At 46.6% G+C, this 10,515-nt stretch overlaps 2 protein-coding genes across 3 annotated transcripts in view; both read right to left on the reverse strand.

Annotated features, from left to right (window-relative positions):
- Nucleotides 1–3,448, reverse strand: part of poln (polymerase (DNA directed) nu) — a 34,434-nt gene extending 30,986 nt beyond the window's left edge. Inside the window, exons 1-4 of the mRNA XM_037480861.2 lie at nt 3,409–3,448; nt 2,607–2,725; nt 325–1,089; nt 78–247 (exon numbers count right to left, since the gene is read on the reverse strand). Coding sequence (XP_037336758.2) covers nt 78–247; nt 325–1,089; nt 2,607–2,725; nt 3,409–3,448 — 1,094 coding nt within the window. The remainder of the gene's footprint in view (nt 1–77; nt 248–324; nt 1,090–2,606; nt 2,726–3,408) is intronic.
- A 2,487-nt stretch (nt 3,449–5,935) lies between these two features.
- haus3 (HAUS augmin-like complex, subunit 3) lies at nt 5,936–10,500 on the reverse strand. Of its 2 annotated transcripts, none has more exons than XM_037480863.2 (6): nt 10,403–10,500; nt 8,591–9,645; nt 8,243–8,452; nt 7,735–7,967; nt 7,122–7,356; nt 5,936–6,643 (listed from the first exon to the last, which is right to left on the reverse strand). In XM_037480863.2, exons 2-6 carry the CDS (start codon nt 9,617–9,619, stop codon nt 6,416–6,418), a joined length of 1,935 nt encoding a protein of 644 aa, XP_037336760.2. In that variant the 5' UTR covers nt 9,620–9,645; nt 10,403–10,500; the 3' UTR covers nt 5,936–6,415. The 2 variants fall into 2 exon arrangements, with proteins under 2 accessions (XP_037336760.2, XP_037336759.2); XM_037480862.2 differs by having other exon boundaries at nt 7,071–7,356.
- Nucleotides 10,501–10,515: the final 15 nt, after the last annotated feature.

A 10,515-nucleotide genomic window follows, 5' to 3' on the forward strand; every position in this document is an offset into this window, starting at 1 on the left:
TGTACACAAACACACACACACACACACACACACACACACACACACACACACACACACACACACACACACACACACACCTAGTGAAGAGGTCCTTGCTCTGTTGTGTATGCTGCTGGGCCCATGCAGGTGTGAGCTCTAGTTTTAAATAGACCAGACTGTCGTTGGGCCCGAGCAGGTCCTCCGGTGTGCTGCCGTCAGGATGATTCTTCAACAGTACGAGGAGGCCGCAAACCTCCGGGGTGAGCTTCTATTAAGAGGATCAAAGAGGAAAATCAACACGAGCAAACGGTCATTAAAGCGCAGAACCTCGACGTTGAGTCTCACCTGCTCCGGGTCGAACTGAGTGGTTCCATCTCGGTACACCAAGGTGAGCACCAGCGCCTCGGCCTTCTTTGCCCCCTCAAGCGTTTGTATTTTTTCGTCCGGGTTCATCTTCCCAGAATCCTTCACTCTGGGGTCGGATGTCAAGGTTGCAGTCAGAGAACCGGCTTTGGATTGGTTCAAGGGATCAGTACCGCGGGCCTCCTCATGAGGTACCTTGGGGCCATCTTTTTCCTGGTCAGGCCCACGTTTACCCCCCTTGTGTTTAAAGGGTTTGCACCTTTCATTCGCCTTTCTCTGCCGAATTTGTTGTGTTTGCTTTGAGGCATACGAGTCTCCATGAGCCCCTGATACTCTTCCTGTTTTATGTGAAGGACCGGCTTCAGTATGTGCTTCTGGTGGTTCTGCTGAGCGTTCGGGGTTACAGGTCCTGGACCCGGCTCCCTTCAGCTCGCCGACTCCTTGCTCCCTTTCCTTTTCTTGAGAAGGATGAGGTGCTTCCCATTTTGGATGACGCCCGGCTAGGCAGATTTTAGGAGTAGGTTCTGCATATTGGCGCTGAAGTTCTCCGTGTTTCCTCTTCAAGGGGAAGGAGGGGATGATGGGGGGATGGCGGGAATGAGTTAGGGAAGAAAGCAGCTGGCTGTTTTTCATTCTTTTGCCCGGTTTTGCAGTGGTCGACGCAGCGTCCTGTCCTGAGGAGGAGTTTTGTCCGTCAGCAGACGTGCCGGCCAGCACCCTGCTGAAGCTTCTCTTTGCATTAGCCGCCTGCACAGAAAAGAAAGGGTGAAGAGTGTGCAGTAGGACAGGCACAAAAATCAATACATGATGACAAGAAAGTCAGAATTAAGTCCGATGTTCTGGTTGCACAAAATTAGCACAGAAATGGATTTACGTGTTATTTCCCCGTCCCCATTCATGTTCTAGATGATACACGATATGTGAGAGGGAGTGAGAGCTGAGGAAGTAAACAGGTGAGCGGTATGAGGGAAGAAGGAAAAGGAAAAAGAAAAAGGGGAAGATGTGAAGAGAGGACTGCTGCTGCCATTCAACCAAGACCAAGATGTATATGAATATAGAAAGTATATCTGTTCTTTGGTGTAAACTTGTGTAATGAAATAAATAATAATAGTCCCAATGTAAGTTGAGCCCTTGTGAGGAGGCCAAGTGATGCAGATGAAAATACATTACGCACAGGGTTTGTTTTGAAATGAAAGCATGTAAGTTACCAAAATGCAAGAGATTGAACCTAAACAATGCCTTGATCCCATAGAGGCCAATCGAGAGGTGGTAAACTTGAGTCCTCTCTCAAAAGAATAGCCTCACCTCCCTGTAACCTTCAAGGCATCGTAAAAAACCCTCCATTATTCATACCGGTGACTCCCATCCCTACTTATTCAGATGCACCGAGCGTGTGCATTCTGCGTTCTTCGAAACCTGGGTAAGCAGTTGTTGAATTGGGTATTCTGGGTATTTTCTCAGACTGGGTGTGACTTTATGGATGCAGTGTCAGCAGCAGGCCTCGGTTAGTAAGAATTTCTATGACTCAGCTCCCTGAGGAGAGTCTTCCTCGTTTGCCTGTAAACACAACCCAGTGTCCTACTGACAAAGTCACAAACACACCCCCCCCCCTCCCGCAGGGTGCTGTGCTGCTGCATAAAGAGAGAAAGCCGAGGCCAGTGGCCCCGCAGAGGGAGAGTGAAAGAGGGGATGAATGAGGGGAGATCGGTGCTGTTGCTGCTGATTGTTGCAGTAAAGTGAAGCCCGCTTTCTATTCTCCATCTTCAGGCCTTCCTCACTTTTCTCCCCCTCATTTGTCAGTCCCATCCCACACCTTCCCTACGTGTCTCCAGCTCCCTTTATAGTTATTTGTCTGTGCTGCTCTTTTCTTTTAAGCCAATATGTTTCCTTACTGCTCAATTGGGAGACATCACTCGTCAGTGGCTGCTAAACCGCCGACGGCACCCAGCACCACACAAGCCAGATGGATTTCTATGTGCTCGGGGGAAATAGAGGCCTAATCCCTTTGAAAGCAGCTATTTAAATTTCAGGTTATTCGGTGGGTTGCTGCTACGTACACACTGTTGCCACTGCTTGCAGGGATTACAGAGCGGGAGATGGATGGAAAGCATGAGGATTTCTGAACTAAAATATAAATAATCAAAATGAGGGAAACTTTAACTTATACCTCAAACTGCCTTAACGTATCTGAGGCATGATTCCTTTGTGTGCTATTTAAAGTACAGCTGTTGTGTAAGGCTGTATTGGTATTATTATACACTCACTAGCTCGTTGTCATAGCGCCGGTGGTTCCCAGGGAGACAGGGAGCTGTGAACCCTGACCTATTTGGCCTTCGCTGCTGGGACACCGTTGGCGTGGAACGACTTTCTTTGCCCGAGTCCTCTGGCGGGGATCAGATGAGAGCATTTTATTATGGGATCATCACTTTCCAGACATGTCTTGCATCAATGACGCCGCTTTCTTATGTAAGCATGTGTTTGACTGGTGCATACGAGACCTCAGCAGCGTGTGACAGGACAAGGGCATTCTGTTACGACACGGCTTGCGACTTGTTAGCCTGCGTGAGTTCAGCATTGTCTCAGCAGCTGAGACTCAAGCTTCCTTCCCGCAGCTGTAACGTGAGCCGACGCACAACCTCCCTTCTAAGTGCTGAGGCTGCCATGAAAGACCGGTGGCTGAAAGCCAGCGGCATTTATTTGACGCAAACTTGAAACGCCTTACACCTCCAGCGCGGCTTTGTCTTAGCCAGACACTTGCTTTCTGACTTTAATGCCACATCAGTATGTTTTAGAGCGACAACAATTAATGTGGTATTCATTATAGCCGCTACAAGTAGCATCCTGATGATTATCTCTACCCTTTAAATAGGCAGCATTAACAGTCCTTGAGTTGTGTAGAGAGACTCAGCAGCTTGGGGAATTCTTAATGTGCCATGATGACTACAACAACAAAAAGGTGTTTGCATTGGAGAGCATTGACTCCAACAGTATTCTAGCATACTCTGGTGGTGATTAATAAAAATAAACTTTAACGGGGGTAAAAAGGGGTGATAATAATGCACTTACCTGTAGCTGTGCGCCCATTTTCTCTGTCCACGGGGGGCATCCCTGACTCATTTGTGTGAGCCCCGCTCCCTTCTGGCTCGACGTCTCCTCCAGCTGACTCAGGGGCCTCTCTGTAATCTCTTTCTCTTGTTTGGACATCACAACAATGTTGCTTCTCTTTCTCCCTGGTGCTTGCGTTGGTCCCCTCCCTCACATCTATTCTTTCCTCTGTGGTTCCCTGCAGGTCGTCAGCAGCGGTGTCTCCAGGGACTAACTTGGTGGGCTCGCTGCACATCAGAGGGTTTTCTGTGTGGAGCTCCTGCGCTCTTTCAGTCACAGACGGAGTCACGTCCGGTGGGTTTCCAGATCGACAGCAGCTCACCTCGTGTTCTCCCCTTTCTACAGGTACTAGGATTTGTTTGGGGCTGCCAGTACAGCACATCTCTTTATCCTCAATGCAAGGTGGAGGTTGAGATGTATTCATTCCGTACTCAAAGTCAACATCTTCTGTTTGTCCAGACATTGCAACCTCAGAGCAGAAGCTTTTGGTCCAGATTAAATTCAAACTCTCTAAACTAGTGTTCTTACTGGTTCCAAAAAATAGAAGTTGCTCCATTTCATTAGCTGAGCTTTTCTCAAAGGGCACTGGTGCCACCAGACATCTTGTCTCTTCACACATTACTCCATCCTGTATTTGATGCTCCGTGCAGGACATTTGAGCTATACTTGCCTGCTTAACATTTTCCAAATCCATCATTTGCTGTCCTTCTTCCTCTGCCTTAGTATGGTTGCTTAGTGGTACGTTCCACTTTGCTAAGCTGTCCACAGCTAAAGTGGTGACTAGCTTCTTTCTGGGGACTCTCCAGCTATTTGAATAAATGTTTTCGTTCTGTGCATCTGACGTGTGACCACAGCTCACTCCACTTGCTTTAAAGGATGAAGAAACCCCGAAGCAATCCAATGCACGCCGCTCTTCACAGGTACTAAGGTGCACGGTTGTGGGTAACAAAACCTCATCAGAATCATCCTCGTCTGGAGGAGGATTGTGGAGGAAAGGCGGCCTGATTTCCTCAGTGGAGCTACGAAAGTTAAAGACAGAGTGCCAGACCTTTAATGCATGCTTTTCACTCACAGAGCAACAACCCAAGATCATGAATGCGTACAAAAGATCAGCCTGCTTCCCTTTCTGACCATTAAACGGAAGTGGGGACATAAGGTCATCTGAACCTATGGACATTTTTGGAACTCTCATCTTCATGCATCCAACCCTCGTAGTGTATTATGTGCATATGTAAATGAACAAGCTTGTTAACAGCCATGACATAAAAGCCACATTTTCTTCCCAACTTACTTTCTCCACGGTGCAGCTTGATGCTCATAAATTCTCTGTTTTATTTGGGGAGGCGGGCAGGTCCATACATCTCTACAGGACAAAGATGGTGTCACCTCCTCATGCTGGGTGAATGACGCACACTGGCTTGACAGGCAAGCAGGGGATTCAGAGCGCTTTCTGCAGGAATGATTGTGTGAGCCGCGATACGACGTGAGCCTTTGGAGCGAGGATTCCCAGCAGGGGGAGGACCGGGAGGCGGCCTGGGCTGACGCAGAGCGGGCGGGTGTCTGCGTGTGCTGATAACATAGAGGGCTCTGCTGCTGGCTGCAGGCGTCACGGTAAGAGGTGGGAAGGGGCACCTGGAGACTGGACCAAGAGGTTTGTACTAATCCACTATTAAAATGCTGCAGATTACAAACAAGGGCCCGGATAGTAATACTAACGACTACAGTAGAAACACAGTGTTAGAGAAATGCCTAGTTGAATAAAGGTTTGTTTATACATTGGTGTGTAGCTACTACTTAATCTGACGTACCGGTCTGTGTCTCTCTCCTCCTGACTCATGCTCCAGCTGCTCTGAGACCAGGGCTCCATCTGGCGGCCATTACTGCCCTGCACTACCACATATGAAACAAAGCAGAGAGCGATATACTGTCTGGTATCTAAATCTATAAGTATTTCATTACCTTTGTTATAGACCATATTTAGCGGAAAAAGAAAATACCCAGGAATTGTGCTTTTTAAACACACAGTATGCGCTACCAAAATCAAGAGGACCAATGAGAATAAGCAAATACTTTCTATTAAGCTCTACTGTCAAAGATGTGAGTTGAAAATATTGATTGCAGAGGCTAAAACTGGAAAACAGAAACATTATCAACATCAACTACGCAAATGACAAGAAACCAGTTCCCTCTGTACTTTAAATGAAGTACCCTGACTGACTTTGCCTGTGATGGTGAGCAATGTGGTGGTTGCGTCTGGCTGCATGTAGACTCTGGCCTCGCAGAACAGCCAGGATCTTCCGGGCCTCCTGGGACAAAGGACCAGAGTACAACCTGCTGCTGGACTGCTCCATCTCTCCCCTGACCGACTGGCTACTCTCTCTCTCTCTCTCTCACTACCTGAGGACATGTGACTCTTCAACGGTGAACTGCCTAAACAGGAAGGGGAGAGGTAGGTCAGTTATACACAGATTTAAACCTGCACCTCAAACACTTATAATCCAACAGATATAGATTTTCTACTATTTCAAGTAAATAGAAAAAAATAACAATTAAACCTGCCTAAAGATAACACTTTATTCATTTGATGGCAAAAACAAAAACAAGACATGTAATTTAGAACACAAACTAGACAATAAAAGAATAGTTAATTTGAAAATGGTTTGCGTTAAACGCAGTCATTTGATCCCAATGCTGCACATCTTATACACAACCCAACTTTCTACTACAAGTTGAGTTTTATCCCAAATATGACGACAAATAGGCTGGGGTAATCTTGTCTCCTGCACAAACCAAGTGAAGGTGCAGATTTTTTGTGAGTCCACGCTTGTACAAACTGTTCAAGGTCACTTAGTAAACCTCCTCCACTGAAGGCACACAGTACTTTTAACAAAGGTTGAATCCTTTAGCGCAGAAACTGCACATTGAAGTCGGGCAGGCAATGAGTGCTCCTTGTTCCCTCCTGCAGGCTTTAATTCTGTCCTCTCTTTGCTGTCATTTTGCCCTCCAGATCTTCCACTACTTTCTTCAGCAGCCGGGCATCCAGGTGGAAATAGATGTACAACTCCCTCTCCCGCCTGAGGAGGGCATTGCGCTCCAGCTGAGAGCGCTTGGCTTTGAGCTCCCCCATGATTTCACCCATTAACTGGTGCAAACTCTGCAGTTGAGACTCTGTTTCCACAAGCTTCACCGTCAGCTCCTGTAGAGACACAGGGAGAGGCACGAGAAATGAACAACGGTACTAAATTTTTTTTTTTCAAGATGCGACAGATGAAGCAAACAGATATCCAGATAATTCATGAACATACTTAATACCTCAAAATACATAATGTGTTAACATAACAGTAGTAAAGACTTTTCTCCCAATACTGAAGCTTGTTTTTTGCGTTAAAGCAGTTCATCCCGAGAGACATTATTAACACGGTGCTTTAACTCCCCACGTGTCTAGACATTGCAATATTTGAGAAGAATGTGCAAAAGTAAAAAACACATTGTGCTACCAGCTTCCCTCACCAACAGTGGCATGTCATTTAAAATTCAACCGACTCACATGATGGATGCTTCTAAAAGGCCGTATTTGCAGTTGACCAAGATGACTGTGAGTAAAGGAAAGGAAACAAACCTACCTGTGCATTGGGGCAGAGCAGCTCCTGGTCAGTGATGGCCGTTAGACGTACCTGCGGCCCTAAGATCAGCTGCTGGAGCTCGGTGTACATTGCCCTGTGGAGCGCCTCACAGTCGCCATAGAGACGAGAAGCGGTGTAGTGCTGCTCACGGCCAGCGCCAGCTACAGCATCCCGGTTCACCTGGAGGCTGCCTGCGAGGTCCCGGGCAGCGTGGTCCAATGCTGCATATGTCCGAAAAGGCTCTGATCGACCGTGGTCTGAGTCGTGGTCCAGGATCTGCAGCAGCCTGAGCAGTAAGGTGAAAAAAGGAATTACATCCCAACGTGACATACCGTGCTTTTAATTAAGAACAAAGAGCGTCATGGCCCCAAAGCAACCAACGTAGTGCCACAGTATTGCAGAGGAGTTGGGCGAGTAACCAATTATCAGGTCTGATGATCATTCCAACTAATAGCCACAGTGAACAAATATATGTACATTTGTTAAACTATAAAATACAGCAAACTACTATGCATTAATAGCTGACTTTCTTTAAACTGCCTAGCAAATATAATAACAAAACCGTAAAATAAGAGAAGGGAGTAATTGCTTTTAATAAACTGTTGTGCCACAACGTGTAGTCTAGAGTCCACGTCTACAGCAAACAGAGCGTGAGTCTTCTTACCTGCTGAAGGCTGCATCCCTGCAGCTGATGATGGGGTTGGGTCTGGGGTTGATAGCCAGGTCAGGGTGTGACAGGGACTCGATTCGGAGGGTTGATCCTTCACTTTCCTTTACGAGTCTGCTTTCTAATTCTCCCAATTGTTTCAGACACATCCTCCACCTCCTTAACTCAATCTCTTGACCCAGACGCACCAAGTCAAAAGAGGCCTTTTGGCGGAGTAGGTAGTCCCGAACCTAAGAGTACATAAGTACATCATACCAGGACATTTATTTCTGATCAATTCTTGTTCCTATTTGTGAGATTTATTCAGTAAGAATGCCCCTCTTAAAACAATTATACAGTGATATAACATGTTGTTTAAAACATTGTTTTTTACTAAAATATACTAGAGCAAGAAATTTGAATTCTCAACACAATACTGAAATAAGAGGATTGATAGCTTGCCCCAACCACTGCAAAATACTTTTTACAGAATAAGAGGGTTAAACGACTGGTATCACCAACTGACCTGATTCTGTCTGGAGGTGTAGTAGTCCTGCCTGGTTTTCTGCAGATCCAGGTCTCCCCTCACTACGGGTACATTAAGCAACCTGGCAGATTCTCTGAGGGCAGCAGGTACCGGTCCATGTAGCAGAGCCTCCAGCTCAGCCTTCACCGCCTGCAGCTCCTTCCTGGATACGACCTCACGGACGTGCAGTGAGGAGGACGTGGAGATGCTCTGGCACAGTGAACAGATCGTTAGGAAAGGAGAGCTTGAGACAGGAACTGAAATAATAAAAACCAAAACGCATTACAAGAGCTCTGATACAGTTTGCAGGAGATAATAAATCTGGCTACTTATGTATGTTTGCGTTACCTTGGTATGAGAGAACTTCTCAGAAAACCAATCCAGTCCAGCCAAGACACTCTTCTCCTCTGCCAATACCTGCATCAGTTGGTGCTGGGCCACAATGTGTGACCACTGGAGTCTGGCCAGCTCTGTCCTCCTGCTGTCCACCATTTGCTCCTCCATCCCCCGCCCTTTGTGCTCATTCTCTACATCCTCTTCATCGTCGCAAGAACTGAGGTCAAGGAGCTGGAAGCGCTCGGAGCAAGAAGTCTCAACAATGTCATAGATTCCCTGGAAGAAATGCTTCTGTGTGAAGACAGCTAGTGTTTTAGTGTTGAGCTCCTCCTGGTGCAGGTAGGGGTCCAAGTGCAGCTGAGAGAGGAGGACAGGTGGGCTTGTGGATAGAAGCTTATTGCTTATTGAGGTCACAGGGTCTCCTTTTCCTTTTTGCATAGCCTCTGACTGAACTGGGAGGTAGGAAGCAAGCTTTCCCACCTCATCCGTTAGGTTTTGTAATAGGCCGTTGGTGTCAGCATTCTCAGCTCCAATTGAAGCATTGGCCTCTTTTAGCTTACAAGCAGCGTTCTCCAGCTCTGCGGTGAGCCGTAGGTCAACGTCTGCGCGGGAGGTGGAAACGACTTGCAACCTGTTATACCGCCGTTGCTTGAGGTCTTTTTCTTTGCGCAGTGCATGGAGCTCTGCCTCCAAGTCCTCTATGGTCACATCCCCCTCGGCTGCAAACACGCAGGACGAGGAAGAAGAGGGCCCCAGGAGGTTTGCACTGCTCCCATCTGATGGTCCAATGGTTTTAAGGACCTCGCCCAGGGCTGCTTCATCCAGGCACGGTTTGCCGGACTTTTGTAGCTCCTGAAAAGCGAGCGCCTCCTCCTTGGTGAGAACATTGCTCTGGTTGAGGGTCCGACAGACAAAGCGCAGGAAGTGAAGGTTCTCCGGGGCACAGTCAAAGAGCCAGTCGAAGTCTGAGGCCTTCAGTGATGATGCACCGGGGTAACCTAGGCGACCCAAGGCCTCCACAAACTGGCCACCGTTTAACATGTTGGTTCAGCCACCTGAATATTGTGCTATTCAGTCACCAAGCAGCACAATGTGGATTAGGTGAAGATTGATACAATGACAGTGAGTACTTAAAGTAAAGCATATTGGGGATATCTTAAGACTAGAGATGCCATGAATCGTGTTGCATGATATTGGATAATCCAGACATCAACAAAAAAAAATGAATGTCATCAGCTACATAAAACCCATTTTGTAAACTGCACTTTATTAAGACACTGGAATCATTTCATAACAGTGTTTATTTAGCGTGGTTTGTTTGACTAACAGTTAAAAAAAATGATATGTCAATGCACATATGCTCTCATTTTCTATACGGTTATGTTACATTTATGTAGACATTGTGGTGACGAGAAAAGAAAGAGGGGGTTTGTGGTGATAACGATGAAGTATAACAGAAATCGAAAGATTAACGTTATAACATAACGATATTATAACGTTTAACAAGGATACATGTCAACAGTTAAACAATAGAACATTGAACAGTGAGTTCGATCGTTAATGTTGACAAAACGACGTCTCTACTCGAGCACACATCCTTCTGAGCAGTTAACGTTAGCTTTAGCGTATATTAGCTTTCTTAAATAACGCTAGCTAAACAGTTAGCTTTTCCTTCCTTTTTAGCGTTGGCTTTCTTAAGTATGTTAGCTAACGCTAGCTAAACAGTTGCGGTACAGCAGTGCGCTCTCGTTAAACACTAAAACGTCGATAAAGGTAGCATGTCACGTTAATAATTCGTGAAACAATTAGCACCTCGAAACTTACCGGTTACACTCAGGAGCCCCGTTTTGTGTGTTGCGCCCAGTCCAAGACAGTCGTCTGCTGGCGCCAAACATCCAAACAGACGGCACGCAGAAAGGCAGAGACGACGTGACGTC

This window comes from Pungitius pungitius, chromosome 1, assembly GCF_949316345.1.
Source record: "Pungitius pungitius chromosome 1, fPunPun2.1, whole genome shotgun sequence".
Classification (NCBI taxonomy): Eukaryota; Metazoa; Chordata; class Actinopteri; order Perciformes; family Gasterosteidae; genus Pungitius; species Pungitius pungitius.